Below are 19,138 nucleotides of genomic sequence, written 5' to 3' on the forward strand. Positions count from 1 at the left end.
GGGGGGGGGGGGGGAATAAAAATTCCACCAGCCATGCGGCACGGCCCAAAAAACAACAAAGACAAACAGCCGCCTGAGTTTCCAGTCTGCTGGCCCAACTGCCCTACAGATTTTAGACTTGCCAGCCTCCACAATCACATAAGTCTATTCCGTAAAATGAATCACGTGTGGGCACACACACTCATCCCACTGATCTGTTTTTCCCTGGAGAACCCTAACACACAACCTTTATATCCATTCCCTCCTTACATAAGTTTATGCTTTTTTTTCCCTATGAGATGCGTTCATGATATACCAAGAAGTTTGCATCTCAACTTTTTCCTACGTAATAGCATATCATGGACATCTTCCCAGGTCAGCAGGCTGAGACGTAACTCATTCTTCTCATGAGCCATGTGATAAGCCATTGTATAGATGATTATTTCAGCAAGGGACATACAGACATAGGGAGTTTCCAGTTTTTTTGCTCTTGGTTACATGATTCGCATCAAGCTTTCAAGAAACAGATTTATCCATGCCTTTGTCTTATATTCCCATGCTTTGCTGCAGGCTGGAGTTACTTGTAATCTATCAAAACTTTACCATCAGAGTTTCTCAGCTGTCCATTTAAAATTAAATAGCCTGGGACTTCCCCGGGGGTGCAGTGGTTAAGAATCCGCCTGCCAACGCAGGGGACACGGGTTCAATCCTTGGTCCGGGAAGATCCCACATGCCGTGGAGCAACTAAGCCCGTGCACCACAACTACTGAGCCTGTGCTCTACAGCCCTCGAGCCACAACTACTGAGCCCGCGTGCCACAACTACTGAAGCCCACACACCTAGAGTCCATGCTCCGCAACAAGAGAAGCCACCGCAGTGAGAAGCCCGCGCACCTCAATGAAGAGTAGCCCCCGCTCGCCGCAACTAGAGAAAGCCCATGCGCAGCAGCAAAGACCCAACATGCCCCCCCCCCGCCAAAAAAGTAGCCTGGATTTCATGCCCAGTGCTTCTAACAGGTGCCCTGATCCAGTGGGACATGAGTTCTCCAGGCATTTAAGGCTCCCTCTTTTTGCCAATATCTGTTTCTTCAATAGACCACTGTGTTTAACTCAAATATTAAGACAGGCACCTTGAAAACATTTTCAAAGTAAAAAAGTAATGAACCAGGTTTGCATTTCATTCACTGGCCATTTTATACCAACCAGAGGTGTCTCTGCCTGGCCCACAGTTAACCAAGGATCCCGGCTCCGCCTCTAGCCAACACCAGATGCTAGAAGAAGGACTGAGGGATCCTGAAATTTCAAGGCACTGATGGCGCACCCACCACTCGAGTTCTGAATCTCCAGGGTGCCTCGCCCAGCAAGCCCACGCACCGAATTCACTGGCCTCTACTGAGGTGCAGTGTTTCACAGACTGGGAGGCCACACAGGTCTCCAGGCAATTAGTAAGATGATCCCAACAACTTCTCTACGCAGAGAGAAATGTCTGTGGCCACCTTCACGAATGCTATCTCTACGCCAGCCTTCTAGACGCTTTGCCGCTTACCTTTGTTTAAACGTTTCTATTCATCTGAAATAACCACGGAGCATTCTTTATTATTATATATTACTCCAGTTTATTAAATACTGAAACGAGTTTATGCCACATATTCCAACAATGTTTATATAAAGAGCTCAAAATATAAAGGCTTATGAAAACTTTTATAGTCTTTGTATCATATACACTATTTCTAGCACATGAATAAATACGGAGAAAAGAAGCCATTTTTTTATATAACGATCAGCCAACACTTAGCATCAATGATTACACAAACCCACAAGCAAACAAAAAAATCCACTTTCGTCATTTTGGTTTTCAAAGCTAAAAATCCCTTTGCCACATTTAGCAATACCCAAGGGGATGGAAGACTTGTAGTCACGGCCCTGGAAACAAGGGGACCAAGTCTCCCAGTTCTTCAAGTTTTTCTCTTGGTTAGAAGCTTCAACAACTGCATTACTCTTTCAAGAAGCAGAAAAAAAATCAAAACAAGTTAAGACTCTGTTCTATAAGGTATTTAATAAATCTGTACTGAAGAAATACTATATTTTCATTTTAAATACATGCTTACTGGGCTTCCCTGGTGGTGCAGTGGTTAAGAATCCGCCTGCCAATGCAGGGGACACGGGTTCGAGCCCTAGTCCGGGAAGATCCCACATGCCGTGGAGCAACTAAGCCCATGCGCCACAACTACTGAGCCTGAGCTCTAGAGCACGCTAGCCACAACTACTGAGCCCGCGTGCCACAACTACTAAAGCCCGCGCACCTAGAGCCCGTGCTCCACAACAAGAGAAGCCACTGCAATGAAAAGCCCGAGCACCGCAATGAACAGTAGGTCCCGCTCACCACAACTAGAGAAAGCCCGCGCGCAGCAACGAGGACTCAACACAGCCAAAAGTAAATAAATACAATTAATAAATTTATAAAAAAAAAAACCACACACTTACCTTTTACAGTGAGGTTTGGCTTTCCTTTCATCCTGGTATAAACATGTACATTTTTGAATAAACTGATATAATGAATATTGCATGACATTCAATCTTTACATGGTCTTCAAAATGAACTTGCTTCTACTGTTTTAGGAATTATATGTACACTTAACATGTTTTCTACGTTAAAAAAAAGAACAAAAAAGTGGCTCATAAAAAGTCATCCTTTAAACTCAAGGAACTCAAAAGTGAAAAGGGCTTTCTATAGAAAGCCCTTACCATATCAATGGAAGGTTTTAGTAAGAAGAAAAATAATCTGCTCTCTGAAGATATGGTTCAGTACGAGGGGCGAGGCCTGAACGGGCTCAGCTCTCCAGAGTCATGTCCAGAACTGGTCAGGGAGAACTGGGCTTCCATCTGAGCCTTGAAGCAATCAACACCTAACTGCCCTTCCGACCTCCTCCTTTCTTGACTTAGCTCTTACTTCTGGAACTAAAATTCTGCTTCACAAAATCTTTTTCAAAGAAGGCAAGGTCAAGGTGACTGGGAGCAAAACTGCCCAATCCCCAAGAAAAACATGCGTGCCTTCCATTCTGCTTCAAGGGAGGAAGCAGCCCAGGGGCTGGACCCACTGGGAACCTGCATATACTGCAGAGGTGTCTGTCCTGGAGGCCACAGTGAGTATGTATTTAATGTTACTCTCAAAGAGTAGAACCGAAGGTACCCAAGTAAATATTCAATATCGTCCCTTTCCTGGGGCTGTCTTCTAGAAGGGTAAAGGTCGTGGGGCTCTGAGAATCACCTTTTATTTTGAAAAGAATATGATGAAGATGAAAAAGAAGAATGATATCCTGTCTTTAGAAGAAAAGAAGGAAGACATTATATACCTCTTATCAGACTCCAGATAAACAGGCACACACACAAAAAATCACCTTTCGAATTTCAAGCAAGTATTTTCATTCCAAACTGATTAGGAAGTCCAAGACAGGAAGTATTTTGACAAATGTGACCAGAACTAAAGTAAAACCCGGGAAATCTGGAAAAATCAACTCTGATTCACTTGCAACATTTTGCTACAGAAAATGTAATAAAACCTTAACCTCTTTCTTTCACAAGGCTTTTAACAAAGGATCTCACTCAGGAGAAGCCCATGATAAAATGACTCTCTTCCATCCACACGGACCATTTATTCTGGGATGATGGCTGTATGACAGCATGATGTAAACACACTAATCCTACAAGTCAAGTAGTAGCAGCTACTATCTCCTTCACCTGACCCTCAATATCAATAGATGTTATTATCCCCATTTTACAGATTGGGAAATAGAAACTTTGCTAAAATCACAGAGCAAATTACAAACATTACTTAAGACAGAACCCAAGTAGATTAAAAACACCTCCCACCAGCACAGACTTTGCCACCTTCCAAGCCAACCTATCACACCATCATGAGTTTAGATATTAATGCTTTGTAACAATTCCTCACAAAGGTCGAGTGGTCAAAGGCTTAAAAATCACTTATTATAAGTGAAAGATCCTGCCAAAATTGGAAATTAGAAAGCAGTGCAATATTCCAGGGATCTATATCCTGCACTGTTTATACCTGGGGTATACCAGGTCTCCATGTGTGAATTTCTTCAGCAGACACGAAGCCAAAGCCCCCCCAGAAGTTCAGGAACAATAACACCCTCTTGGAGGCTCTATTCATTCCATGGTTCCGAAGAGCTTCTTTCGAACAGTCTGGGAGTCTCAGCTATGAGCTGAGATGCATCAGGAGTTATTCTCCCCTGAGGGAATCAGTCCACAGTTCCTGATCTTTGCGCAAGTTTTCTTTAGCAAGAAACATGCATTTCATGTTATCTTTGAGGTCGAAGGGCACTTGAATGGTAAGGACTAGTGTCTGGATGTTACAGTCTATGCCATTAAACATCTGGTGCAGAGTGTCCGATGCCAGGACACAGCAATCCGAGCTAACCCAGTCTTCACCTGTTGCTCACACCTCAGAATCTCTGGCGGGCCAAGCAGTGAGAAGCAGTGGGAAAGACAGGAAGCTTCGCTATTTCAGACGTGAGCATTTTCAGCGCATGCAGTCTTGACTTGTCACAAATCCAATTTCTTCAACTGCTCGTATGTCACAAAGAACTGCAGGTATTAGTTAAGGCTGACATTTTATGCCATCTTAACCCTAACGCATCAAAACAGACCCACAAATAGCACACCTCCTAACAAAGATTTCTGGGCAGACCACATGTCGTGGACATGATTAAACGTGAGGGGCTCCACCCTCAACCACCCCAACAGATCTCCCCATTAACCTTCCCAAGGTCAGCTTGGAAGAGACAGACCACAGCTGAGACACATAAATCCCCTGCATCAGCTCCAAAGGCTTCTAAGATTACATCCACACTGCTAGCTTTTCTGACTTTTGGGAAGACTTCACAGAACAGTAAATTCTGTGAGAAAGAGAAAGAGAGCAACCCTGGGGAGCTCTCCGCCGGGGCTGCCGGTAGGCAAGCTTGCCTGGGAGGGAGGAGCAGATAAACAAGGATGGTGCAAACTGACATCCCCTGCTTTATAATTCTGTCCTTTCATTTCTAATAAACTGTCTCTTCCTTCCTGCCTCCCACTTTGGCATAGAGGGAAAAGTGCTAATCAGCCAAATAATTCTGGAGCTAATCCCTGTCTATCCTTAGGCACTCTCTGAAATAAGCATTCTAGAACACGGCTGCCAGACCACATCCTTCCCAAGGGTGGCGAGGGATTGAAAAAATAAACAAATAAATAAATCCTTGTCTCTCCCTCTCTTGGAAATCATAAACACTCTCAGCTCCTAGAGCAGAGTCTAAAGAAAAGATTTTATTGCTACCATTGCCTTTCAATAACACCACCAACCATTAAACCAAGTTTCACAGTGCCTAGCAGAGACTTTATACCTCCTGAAAAAGAAACTGAATAATTATTTCTTGAATCAGAGGAACTTAACAGAATAAGAACCTACTTCTAAATTATGATTAATAACATGACAGTTTATATAAACAACATTCTTCAGCTGTATCTTTTTTCAGATCTACTGCAACAGAAAAGGATACAATAATATTCCAAGGACCAAGTCTCAACCAATTTGGCCAAAACCCTTTATATAGAGCAAAAAACCCTTCATTCTTCCATGTCTGTTATAAGGGAGGGGGAAAAAAAGTTAACGTCCAACTTTCCAATTATGTCAAATATGCATTAATAATTAGTAGCCAGACTGAACTGATATATTTTTCTTAAAAACAAAATTCTATTTGGAAGGACTATCTAAGAAATCATTGCCCTCTGCCTCTTTTCGTTCTTTAAAGGTTTCTGCATAGGTGAAGACTAAGGCTCTGTACCAAACTATCCCACACCCAAAGCAAACAGCAGTTGGATGAATAAGAAATGAGATTTAATTCCAACTAGAGTCTTCTGCCTCCTTGCCATGTGGGCTTACAGCAGGTCAGAAATTTAAAAAGGAGGCAATGGCAGTAAAGACATAATTCAGAGTACCACTATTTCATGTTGTTGGGTAGATAACATTAAGTATCTTTGCTTCATTAAAGCAATATTTGAAGTCTAGGGATGTGCCAGCATCATGCCGGTAAACAGCAACCACAAAAGTGGTCCCTCATCTTTGGCTGCTGGTAATCCAGCAGAGGAGACAGTCACAAACTTTCATCTACTCAGGAACAGTAGGCCCAATTATTTAAACTGAGAACTAAGGTAAGATTCATGTGTTCCTTTGAGAGATGTCTGAATGAAGGATGTTCATTCCAGTTTGACTCAACAGGAAGGTGATATATTCTGGAAGGAGACACAGTTCTACTACAATCACAGGATATATGACTATTTTCTCACGCTTCACAGCAGAGCAGAGATATAAGAAAAATGAACTTTCATTTCTAAATATTCATTTAGATTTTGTATTTAAAAAACTAGCCCCTGTGTGGCAAAAACTCTGTACCATCTCAACACTTTAGAGCATCACTCACCTTAGTTATATTAGCCCTCAAAATTCAGATACTCCTTTGGTTAAATAAATATAAATACAAATGTATATTTGGGGGGCTGTTTCACGGATTGAAGCAATCCACTAGAATGTTGAAGACTAACTTAAATAAATGTGCTTACTTCACCAGTGTCCCTTACTATACTAACAAGGTTTTATTATTATGTCTACATTTATTATTATAAATGTACATGATGTTTCTACCTAACATTATTCCAGGCACTGTGCTATTTTGTAGGTATGATCTCAATGATTTTTATAATAATCCTGTGATGTAGGTGCTATTATTTATTGTCCCATTTCACTTGTGAGGAATCCAAGGTGTACAGAGTCTGTACCTTGACTGAAGTCATGCGATTACAAATGACAGAATCACAGGTTCGTCAGGCTCTAAACCCTTGTGTTTTTAAATCCTGAAAAGAAACTCTTCAGAAGGCAACATGGAAGCCAATGAGCCACGAAAGGCATTCACAACAGCATACAGATGGACATCCCCACTCACCTGTAACAAGCAATCCAGGGAACCTGTGTAGCCAGGGCATCTGCCATCTCGAAGGACTCTCTGATTCATCATACGTGTTCTCACCACATCGACAGGGTTTGAGGCCAGGGCCCCCGCCAGCCCACAGGTGAAGCTTGAGCTATAAGGAAGAGACGATTTGAAAAATAAAAAGTTTAATACCCCTGAGCTGCAGCCCCTACTATCAAGGGCAGGAAACAGCCTCCTCCCAAACTAGGTTAAAGTAACAGGTAACAAGATGGAATATATGAGAATGAGGCCCTTATCTCAAGAGCTGCACAGACTTCTTAAACACCAGCATTGTTTGTACTGGCTTATAAATTCCAGCCTCAGCTAAGAATACTTTTGAGGTTCTGGAATGTCAACGAATCATAGGAACAGGAAGGAATGTCCTCCAAGGATGATCTATTTTATCTATCTATTCACCTACAAATAGGCATCAGAGTAATTTTAGCCATCTCATAACTACATTGCTCTTAGAGATCAGAGAAAAAGATTTCCTCACTGTAATGTGATGCCCACCAGGGCCCTGGGTTCTACTAAACTTTCAGTCACAAGACTACCATAGACCAGCCCTGGTATCAACTAACTCAGAGTAGGGTTTCACAACTTTAGCACTACTAACATTTTGGAACAGATAATTCTTTGTTGTGGATGTCTGTCCTGTGCATTGTAAGATGTTTAGCAGCTCGCTGGCCTCTACCCAGTAGATGTCATTAGCACATAAGAATCAGAACAGTCTCCAAAACCGCCAAATGTCATAGAAACAGAGAGTCAAAAGGTGGTTGCCAGAGCTTGGGGTTGGGAAGAAGTTGGTAAAAGTACAAAAATTTCAGTTATGAGATGAATAAGGTCTGAGGATCTAATGTATAACATGGTGATTATGGTCGACAACACAGGATTATATGTAATTTAAATTTGCTACGAGAGTAGAATTTAAACGTCTTCACACAGACATAAAATGATGGATGTGCTAATTAACTCGATGAGGGTAATCATTTCATAATGCATATGTCTATCTAACCATATTGTGCACTTTAAGTATCTTACAATTCTACTTGCCAGTTATACCTCAATAAAGCAGAAAAATAAAAAAATATAAAAATAAAAAGCAAGCAAGAGAATGCCAAGCACGATCGTAGCTGTATAATAAAGCACATGTAATATACTTTTGTAAACATATTTGCATATGCATAGAAAACACCGGAAGGTACATATCAAACAGTTAACAATGGCTACCTATGTAAAGGGGTAAGGACATACTCTTTCCTGGTTTACTTCTGTTATCATAATTTTTCAAATGAGAATATAATACTTTTATAATAAACTTTCTTCAAAATGTCTATAAATTTGCAGCAAATTTCTACCCTAAGCTCATGCATGCCTAAAATATTAATTTTTTAAAAATCCATAAACATACAGGAAATGGGTATACACAGTGTCTCCCATCAAGCCCGAGAGAATCAGATGCTTCTTGGTGAGGTCGTAGACCGGCAGCTCCACACCAACAACAATAGCGGCCCTCTGAGCAGTAAGGGACACGCCCTGGGTAAAAATATCAATAATAACAAGTCAGATATGTCTCCCCTACAAACTATGGCCAATTTTTACGTTTTCCTGCTGGTAGGTAGAAATGTAGAGTGAAAGAGTAGAAAAATCCAGATGGTAAGAAGTCAGAAGCCCCCAAGTCTAATTCTGATTCTGGCACTAACTGTACGACCTTGACCAGGACGAGTCACCTCTCAGAGCTTCCGGTTTCCTTGTATGTATGGAGAGGATCGGACTAGATGACCTTTAGGGTCTAATCTATGAGATGACAGTCCCTAGAATACCAGCGCTTGCCTAACAGTCTTCACTTAAGAGCCATGAAACTATACAGATCAAAAAATCCAATGTAACTACAACCTCTTCTCCATAAGAACTTAGGGGGGAAAAAAGCAAACAACAACAAAAAAGTATTCAGGGGCTTCCCTGGTGGTGCAGTGGTTGAGAGTCCGCCTGCCAATGCAGGGGACACGGGTTCGTGATCCGGTCTGGGAAGATCCCACATGCCGCGGAGCGGCTGGGCCCGTGAGCCGTGGCCGCTGAGCCTGCGCGTCCGGAGCCTGTGCTCCGCAACGGGAGAGGCCACAGCAGTGGGAGGCCCGCGTACCGCAAAAAGAACAAAAAACAAAAAAAGGTAATCAACCCTCACAGAATTTCTTATATATGAATTTTTCAAAAGGTACTTTAAAAAAAAAATCACAACATACTCCTTATGTAAAATCATGACATTTTCACTTTACAGATTAAGGAAATGAAGGAAGAAAACCTCTTCAAGGGCAGGTGTCATCCTTCTTCCTTTCCTCCATTATACCATTTGGATTAAATAAAATAATAAAAATAGGAAAAATAAATTTTTTTTAAAATGGGAAGAACTAAGTCAGTTGCGTCTGTTTTTCAAGCTTACCTTCCAAAGTCCTCTTGTTCCCTCTTGCTGGTAAATGTGAATGAAGTTGCCTATCATTCCTCCTTGAAGGGAGCTATTTTGTGCTTGCATCCGAATCTAGAAATTAAAGACTCACGTGAGAAAGAAACTAGCATGTTTCTCCCCAAATGCAGACTTAAAAAGAAAAAAAAATTATTCAATTTGTTGTTTAGTAATCATTAAAAGAAAAAAACTGTAATATAAATATTACTACAATCCTAGTTTAAATTTATCAGGATTGGTTCTTAGGCACTTTAGAATCAACAAAAAGCATCTAGTAGAGTCCAGTCTTGCATGCAGTAGCTTGTTAAGTGTCAAAAAGAAAAATTTTTTAAATAGTCTTTTAAAAAGGAAAGAAAATGGCATATCTCCCTCTAGGTTACTAAGTAGGAAAGAGAGAATATCACGGTTAATTCTAAAGATTTAACATAATTTATGAGTATCCAGTGTACCTGGCAGCACCAAGCATTGGCAAGCACATTTCTTAAATTAGTTACTCCAAGCCCTATTATTTCCAACCAGCCAAACCCTAAGGTACGCAGACGTGCTGGCCAAAGGATGGCCGTGTGATGTCCATCACACTCTGTTACACGGGAACTTACAAGTGAACTTCACAACCGCCATGGAATTCATGACCAATATTCCAACATAAAAATAATGTCTGATGTAGCTCTGCATTTTTAAGAATAAAAATGGACTTCTCACTAAAAATCTGGTACCTTATTTTGGTTTAGGGAGCACATGCATTACCCTCTAATTCTAAAGGGAACTGTTATTGCCAGGCTAACGTGAGAAAACAAAATGCAGGAATTGCCTTTCCATAGCCCTGATATAGCTTTAAGAGGTTAACAGGAGTGCGGATATTTTTCTCTAGCAATTTTACCCCAGCACAGGGTAAACTCAGGGCAAAAGGGCCTGGTACTTCTATTCACACCGTGTGTAACTGTAGTGCACCCAACACCCTGCCGCGTGCAATTCTGATGTTGTCGGAATCTCCTGTTAGATTGAAGGCGGGGTCCTTGCCTGACTCACTTTTGGATTCTAAGCATATAGCACACCAACTGGTGCAAGGGAGAAGCACAGTGAATGCTGCTTAAATAATGGGGGAAAGAAAAAGAATGAGGGAAGGAAAGGAATATTTTGAGAGGGTGTGAACAATAACTCACACCTAATTTTGATTTTCTTTAATTAGTTAGTCCCTTGCCTTATTACAAAAAAGGATTTAAGGAGGCTGTATCCCTGGTATTGTTGACAAGGTCATCTAATGCGTTATGTCTAATTGCAGTTATGTAAATATTTTCATTACTATTTCCTGAAATCAAATTAGTGGAAAACGTAACGTCTTCAGAAACAGTCATCAACAAGCTGCCTAGACTGCTGTAAAACTTGCAGTCCATCTATTTTATTTTATTTTTTACTTTTTGGCTGCATCGTGTGGCTTTTGAGATCTTAGTTCCCCAACCAGGGACTGAACCTGCACTCTCAGCAGTGAAAGCGCCAAGTCCTAACCACTGGACCAACGGGCAATTCCCAACAGCCCATCTGTTTTAATGAACCAATAAAAACAAGGGAGATTTTCAATGAAAAATGAAATTCAAATGCATCTAAGCCTAATTTTCTTTCTTCTGATTAATCACCAAAACCTCCAAAGTCTCCAAAAATGGGCCCTACTTGTGAGCTTATCTGTATCAGTGGGAAATCCACCTAGTGCATGTTTCTGAGTCTTCACGGCACTAAAACTGTAAAGATTCACACATTCATAGTATATGTTATATTCACAGATTTTCATTATCTGAACGTTGATTACAATAAGAAAATGCAGAGTGTGCCTGTAAGACATAGATAGCACTGCTTACTTTCAAAACATCAGTAGGATTAGCAATGGTTGAGGATATGACTCCAGAGAGAATTCCGCAGACCACATTTATCAGAAGGGTTTCATCTGCAAACAAAGACATATTATTTGATTCTTCATACGTACAGGGCTCTTCATATGAGTAACTCACGTACTTCATATGAGTAACTTACACATCACTTGTTCATTTAAGAGACTAAAGAAATACATGCTTAATGAATCAAGTAATTTTCAAAGGATTAGGGATTTTGCTGGCTGAAGGGATTTTGCTTAGCAAAATTTCTTGACACCTAAAAAGGAATGTGAATTATCACACAAGAGTAACCATGTGAATTATCATGGAAATGAACCATAATTCACATTTGCGAGTTAAGTGCAGACCACTGTAATTAAGATGAGGTCGTACACCAACTGGTAGCAGAATAAAAGATACCCTCCTATGAGATAAGGTGGAGATAAAATTTTAAAGCACATCATATATATTTAATTTGAAATATACTGAATGAAGCACTTTTAAAACATCTTTGCTCCTGGCTCACTGCTCTCAGAGAACAGTGACTAGTGCTTATCTCTTTGTAAAAAACACAGAAACGTCTAGGGATTAAAGCAAAGTCAAAGAATCAACCAGCAAGAGAATATCAGAACTCAAAGTTCTTAATACTAAGAAAATGTAGTCACTGCTTTCCTGAAAAATAGGTGATAATTCCTATGACTGTAGAGAATTTTAAGTGGGCTAGAACTACAACAACATACCCTCCAGTCTGGACATTGTGGAAACAAGGACAACTCATTAAGATGTCTGTAAGATTCCTCTGTTACCTCCCTAAATTCAGCTGATATCTGACTTGCTTATTTATATAAGCAAGTATAATTCATTTAGATTTTACACCCAACCCAAAGTCCTCCTCCACAGTAGTTAGTAAAGACACAAATAAGAAAATCGATCCCAAACCACCTGAACAAAAAGACAAACAACCCACCTCCTGTCCGCAAGTGGAAAAAGAATTCCCCACTCACCTTCCGGGCGCTCAACAAATAACCGCTTCAAGCTCTGGTAGGCGCCTATCTTGATGGTGCCATAGGAAGCCTGGCGCAACATCGCAGGAGCAATCCTGCCATACCAACGGACAAAGGGACAAAAATATTCTAAAAAACCACTTAAAATCCTCTAGAAAACACACATAGGAGACGTAATCACGTATCTGCCTTCCACAATCAAACTACACTAAGACAGATTTCTTAAGAGTTTAAAATCCAGCAAAAATATAGGTGGAGGACTTCCCTGGTGGTCCAGCGGTAAAGAATCCGCCTTACAAAGCAGGGGACGTGGGTTTGATCCCTGGTCAGGGAACTAAGATCCCACAGGCTGTGGGGCAACTAAGCTCACGTACCTCAACTAGAGCCCTAGTGCCACAACTACTGAGCTCTCACGCCTCAACTAGAGCCCGTGTGCTGCAAACTACAGAGCTCATGTGCCCTAGAGCCTGCACGCCGCAACTAGAGAGAAGCCCGTGTGCCAAAACGAAAGATCCAGCATGCCTCAACGAAGATCCTGCATGCTGCAACTAAGACCCGACGCAGCCAAAAATAAACAAAACAAATAATAAATAGGGACTTCCCTGGTGGCGCAGTGGTTAAGAATCCGCCTGCCAATGCAGGGGACATGGGTTCAAGCCCTGGTCCGGGAAGATCCCACATGCTACGGAGCAACTAAGCCCATGCGCCACAACTACTGAGCCTGTGCTCTAGAGCCCGCGAGCCACAACTACTGAGCCCGTGTGCCACAACTACTGAGCCCGCGTGCCACAACTACTGAAGCCCACGCACCTAGAGCCCATGCTCCACAACAAGAGAAGCCACCTCAATGACAAGCCTGCCCACTGCAATGAAGAGTAGCCCCAGCTCGCTGCAACTAGAGAAAGCCCACGCACAGCAACAAACACCCAACACAGCCAAAAATAAATAAAAATTAAATTTAAAAAAATAAACAAATAAATAATTAATTTTAAAATATTTTAAGAAAAAAGTTAAAAAAAATTTTTCATAAAGGTAAGTTCTGGGACTTCCCTGGTGGCGCAGTGGATGGGAGTCGGCCTGCCAATGCAGGTGACATGGGTTCGATTACTGGTCCGGGAGGATCCCACGTGCCACAGAACGGCTGGGCCCGTGCGCCACGACTGCTGAGCTTGCGCTCTGGAGCCCATGGGCTGCAGCTGCTGAGCCTGTGTGCCACGGCTGCTGAGGCCCGCGTCCCTAGAGCCTGTGCTCCGCGGCAGGAGAGGCCACCACCACGAGAAGCCCACGCACCGCAATGAAGAGTAGCCCCGGCTCGCCACAACTAGAGAAAGCCCACACACAGCCAAAAATAAATAAATAAAAATTAAAAAAAAAAATAAAGGTGGGTTCTTGGGAATTCCCTGGCAGTCCACTGGTTAGGATTAGGTGCTTTCAATGCCAAGGGCCCAGGTTCAATCCCTGGTCGGGGAACTAAGCTCCCACAAGCCACACAGTGGAGCAAAAATCAAAATATATGTATATGTGTGTGTGTGTGTATGTATATGGGTTCAGTTAAATGTGTGCAAGTTATTAGTTCCCTAAGTGATAGCTCAGCCCCTCATATTTATCCTCAATGAAAACGTACATGAACACCGAGTTCTATTTGTCCGTTTACATTATAATGGGAGGGCTTTCCTTTCTCACGACAAAGCACCTGGTGAGATCTGGCCTCTGTAAGCACCCTCCAGGGTTGCTCTGGAGCTCATCTCCCACCTCCCTGGGGGCTCTGTTCCACTTATTCCCTCTCCCTCCTCCGGGACCCTCCCCACCCCAAAACCACCCTGTGGCATTCATACTCGAAGGCTCTCCTGCCACACTTCCCACCTCCTCAGATTGCAATGCGGCTTCCTTCCACCCTCTTCATCAATAGCCCCCTCACCAAAAGGGGCCCAAGGGACACCTCTGTAGCTAAATTAAATGATGCTTTTCAATCAGCATCTTATAAAGCCTCTCTGTCTTTCCAGTATTTGCTATGGTCCACTCTGTCCTGCTTGCAGCCGTCTCCTCCCTGAGCTGCCATAACTTCACTCTCCAATTCCTCTTCTTTCTCTGCACATCCTACCTCTGTCCTCTGAGGGGCCCAGGAGTTCTGTCCTTCCTCTCTTCTCTCATGGCTCCACACACTACCCAGATGAGCTCATCTACTCGCATGGCTTCAACTGTCCAAAGAGTGATGACTCCTAAATTCATGTTTCCAACACTGATCCCAAGCATTTCCAGCTGCTTCCCAGATTTTTCAATTCACATGTCCTACACCTACCACCAGAGCAAGTGTCTCACACAACTAATGATCCTCCCTCTCTAAACAATCCCCTCTCCTCTTCTGTGTCCTAGACCAAGGAATGGCACCTCCATCTGCACACTGGCCATAACCAGAAAGAGACACTAGCCCGTCTCCTCCTTCCCCACCACCCCTCATGTATGAGGCTGTACACTATGTCGATCCTCTGCCCTAAACAGCCTGCCTTCCTTCTCTCCATCCAAGACAATTCCTCAGGTCAGATCCTTGTCTCTGCTTCCTATGTGTCAGCCTGCTTCCACTGTCACTGTCTCTCTTTCTCCCAATGGCAGGCGGGAATTTTTTTACAACGGAAACCTGATCATGTCAGTCCCTCTACTCAAAACCCTTCAGTGGCTTCTGTCTGCCACAGGTATAGTAAACTCACACACTTACAGGTACCGGGCAGATGCTACGAGCACGTGAAGTGGGCCGAGTCTAATTGCACACCTATGCTATGCGAGTGCCAGAGGTTTGGTAAACCAGAGAAAGCATCCTTAACACCAGTTACTAGTATCATAAGTGACCCAATGTGGGCCCAGATGTTAGCTTTCTTGAGAAGATCGAATGTTTTTTATGTTCAGCTTCTTGCAATTAAAAGACTGGCTCAACTGAAAGACAAAAACCTTCGGGGACCCGTGGGTGGGAGGGCTGTGAGACATCAGTTTGGGATCTGGACCTGGTCCTTCAAGATGAGATCCAGGGCCTCTTAGTCTGGGATTGATGCCCTGCCTCAACCAGAGTCTAGTACTCGGCAGACGCCACTGTAATCCCGTTTGCACATCTGCAGTCCCCACTCAACCACAGTTCCTTCAGGGCAGGGGCTGCTGCCGATTCCCACATGTCCACCCAGATCCAGTCTCGCCCCTCTCCGTGCTGCTCTGTGCCGAGGCTGGCGCCATGGATGACACCACCCGGCTCCCCGGCCAGCTGATTCCAGCCAGTAGAAGATGCGAGAGGGGGAGGGAGGGAGGGAGGGGGAAGAAGTGGAGGTATTTCCTCCTCTCCCTGGGCACTAGCAAGGCATCTCTCAACAACTCCTGTTGGCTCCTTCATGGCTCCAGCCCTAGGAGGCTCTGCTAACATCATTCCTGTCCTTGTCTCTCTGGTCCCAGGGTTGGTAACAATTTCTCACTTTGCTAGTTTCTAGGTAACTCAAAATCCTTTATTCGTTCCCTTAGCCCTTAAGTAGCCCTTTCATTAATCTCCCTTCATTTAAACCACCCGAACGAATTGTTTCCTGCAGGGCCTCTGACTGACATAGGCAGGACCCCGCTTTACTCACTTTCCTAACCAGTGCCTGCAGTACACTGGTCGTTAAATGTTGGATTAAAGAAAAGCTGTTCACTGCAACTCTTACCTATGGAGAATATCATACCATTTTCATTATAGCAAAAACCTCAGTAATTCAGAATAACCCAGGGGAAGGGCTATTAAAACAAATGTAATTTTTGTACTATTATCTGTATTTGAATATAATGAAAACATAGTTTCACCACAACACTCGTTACATTAAAACACATATATAGAAAATAAAGTTGAAATGAAAAATGAAAAAAAAAAAATCATCCATTGCTACTTGCTCTTGAATACACCCCAAACTTGTATTTTTTCTCTATGAAGTCTTAGTGTGAAGTCTGTTCATTTGAAAGCTCAACACTGAAATATAAACACACGAAGGTCTACTTACCCTGAATACAGTGCTTTCAGGCCTTCCTCTCTGCCTATCCTCACTAACGCGTGCAACGTTCCTCGATACCTGATTTCTTTAAAGTTTGCATCATTCTTCTGGCCTTGAATCTGGAGCCGTGTCTTGGTTAAATCAATTGGAAAAGTACCTTAAAATTTTTAAGAAGGAAATGTTTCACTTAATAGAAAGAAATTTCACTAAACAAAGGATACACAGGGATACATTACTGAGGAAACATTCAGACTGTAACGTAAACTAAGAAAGAGAAATAAGAAATGGCAGATACTCTGCCATCTTCCTATTTAAAAAAAAAAAATTAGGAACCAAAAGATTTTTTAAAATCTTTTTAAAAATGCATAACTGTGTTTTCTGTACATTTTTACTTATGTCCCATCTTATTCTACCTAGGATTTGAGGAGGCTGCACTGCTGTCAAAAGTAGGTACATGGAATGATTTACACAAACAGGAAATCCACTTTCAAATATAAGTTACTGGGAACTCCCTGGCAGTCCAGTGGTTAGGACTTGGCACTTTCACTGCTGGGGCCCGGGTTCAACCCCTTGTTGGGGAACTTAGATCCCGCAGGCCGCGCAGTGCAGCCAAGAAATAATAATAAAATAAAATGTAAGTTACTATTTTTCACACATCTGAAGGCTGATACGGGGTTCAACATGAACGGAGATAAATGCGTTTTCTAAAGGAGCTTCTCACCTGTGTGTTACAGCCTAAAAGTGACTCTGTTAATGTAGGTAAAAACGTTTAATGTAGTACCTAAGAGATAGTCTATCCAAACATATAAACCCATACACAGTAACCTTGAGTCATTGTGTCGATGAGTCTACACGGGGAGCCTAAGCCAGTGGTCAGTGGTTAATGTGCCTCAACCCCTCAGCCCTGTTCCCCACTGGCTCCTCAGGGGCAGCCTCTGTCCCAGAACAGCAGCGATTCAGCCCAGCACCTGACACTTGGCAACATCTCAATCAACATGTGTTTTGTTTTGGTTTTGACCACACCACACAGTTTGTGGGATCTTAGTTCCCCAACCAGGGATTGAACCCAGGCGGGCCATGGGGCAGTGAAAGTGCAGAGTCCTAACCACTGATGCCAGGGAATTCCCGTCAATCAACATGCGCTGAATGAATGATCCGGGGAATAAGCAAAGGAACAAATAGGATCTGACTGGAGCTGAGCTGATGAGGAAGTCACCAGCAGGACATGAACAACAGGCATGATTAGAACATGATGGCACGATGACAGTCACTCGCCTCCGGCTCAGGAAGGCCCTGGGGCTCCCTAAACCTCTTTTAAAGCCAAATGTGTTAACAGTGATGAAGCAGGGAAAAAGACAAGGAGAACGGGGACAGATGGCATCCAACAATGATTCATGAAACTTCCGTTTGAGCAACAGGTCCAACTGTCTCCCCACTGAACTTTCAACCCTAAACTGCTAATAAGCAGCCGAAGGCACTATTTTGTCTTAAAAGTATCCCAAAGGAAGAAAGAAGTTTTGAATCCTGAGATTCAGTGTTTCATAATCTCACATTCTCTGCCTGAACTACACTCACACCGTAAGTCTTATGACACCCAACGATCACACCCATAAGTTTCAGCCTCATCACGTGCAGCAGGCAGCTGACTGGCCTCCGCCCTGGGCTCCTTACCGCACTCCGCTGTGATGGAGGCCAGGCCCCCGTACACGAAGGGCTTCCAGTTCAGGGCTGACATGCTCACCGCTGTCCCTTCTCCTTTGTTCACAGACGCATAGCTTCCAACAGGGTTTTTCCTGGACACAAAAGTAAGGTGTTTCAATGCTGTAACTTCCCACACAGGCAGTTTCTTTTTTTCTTTCTTTCTTTTTTTTTTTTTGCGGTACGCGGGCCTCTCACTGTTGTGGCCTCTCCCGTTGCAGAGCACAGGCTCCGGACACGCAGCCTCAGCGGCCATGGCTCACGGGCCCAGCCGCTCCGCGGCATGTGGGATCCTCCCGGACCGGGGCACGAACCCGTGTCCCCTGCATCGGCAGGCGGACTCTCAACCACTGCGCCACCAGGGAAGCCCCAGGCAGTTTCTTCTTTAAGCTCGTGTTTCACTTGGAGTGAGCACTACCAGATGCTACCCCTGAACCCTGCCCCCACCCACACATGCACAGTTCCCAAGATGATCCTCACCTTATAAAGGAAAGCACCCCTATTTCCTAAACCCCAAATCACTTGATCAGTTGCCTTAATTCTAACCCAGGCCTTAAATAAGCCGATATATTGATAACTTGATATGTGTTGATTAGTGTAGTACAATGGAGGTGATTTTCTGGGTAGTCCATGTTATCTTAAATCTGTTCTTCACTTAATAAATATTTGCTATTTGCTTGCCACTGTCTTAGTGAGTCCCTCCCAGGAGGTACTGGAGTCTTTCAGATACACAGAAGCAGAAAAATGTTGCAACCCAGTGTCACAAGCTAAAATGATAACTACTTAAAATGAGCAAAATGTCCCTATAGTTTATAAATGTTAGCTCTCTTCTCTTACTCACATTATGTTACTAGCTGTGAGGCGGCTTGCGATGAAGGAACGAGGCAGACTATGGGGTCAGAGCCTCATCACCTCCTTCTTAGTAAACTTCCTGTTAACCTCTAGGTTTTTAAATTCTCCATCATCATCATCATCATAATTGAAGCAGCCAATACAACCAATAAGGGGTACAGTCCACACCTTTACTCATGCCTACTGTGGAAATTAAATACAGAAAAGACACTCACGGGAGGTGGAGTCAAGATAGTGGTGTGAGAAGACGCAGAGTTGGC

General features: G+C 43.1%; 1 protein-coding gene across 1 annotated transcript; it reads right to left on the minus strand.

Moving 5' to 3' along the window:
• Positions 1-4,057: 4,057 nt before the first annotated feature.
• Positions 4,058-18,117, minus strand: SLC25A30 (solute carrier family 25 member 30). The gene is made up of 9 exons (XM_007466458.1): positions 18,000-18,117; positions 16,338-16,485; positions 12,331-12,425; positions 11,315-11,400; positions 9,441-9,536; positions 8,412-8,536; positions 6,974-7,112; positions 5,534-5,614; positions 4,058-4,586 (listed from the first exon to the last, which is right to left on the minus strand). Exons 1-9 carry the CDS (start codon positions 18,061-18,063, stop codon positions 4,545-4,547), a joined length of 876 nt encoding a protein of 291 aa, XP_007466520.1. The 5' UTR covers positions 18,064-18,117; the 3' UTR covers positions 4,058-4,544.
• Positions 18,118-19,138: the final 1,021 nt, after the last annotated feature.

The sequence above is a fragment of the Lipotes vexillifer genome, unplaced genomic scaffold, assembly GCF_000442215.2.
Source record: "Lipotes vexillifer unplaced genomic scaffold, Lipotes_vexillifer_v1.1 scaffold384, whole genome shotgun sequence".
Taxonomy (NCBI): Eukaryota; Metazoa; Chordata; class Mammalia; order Artiodactyla; family Lipotidae; genus Lipotes; species Lipotes vexillifer.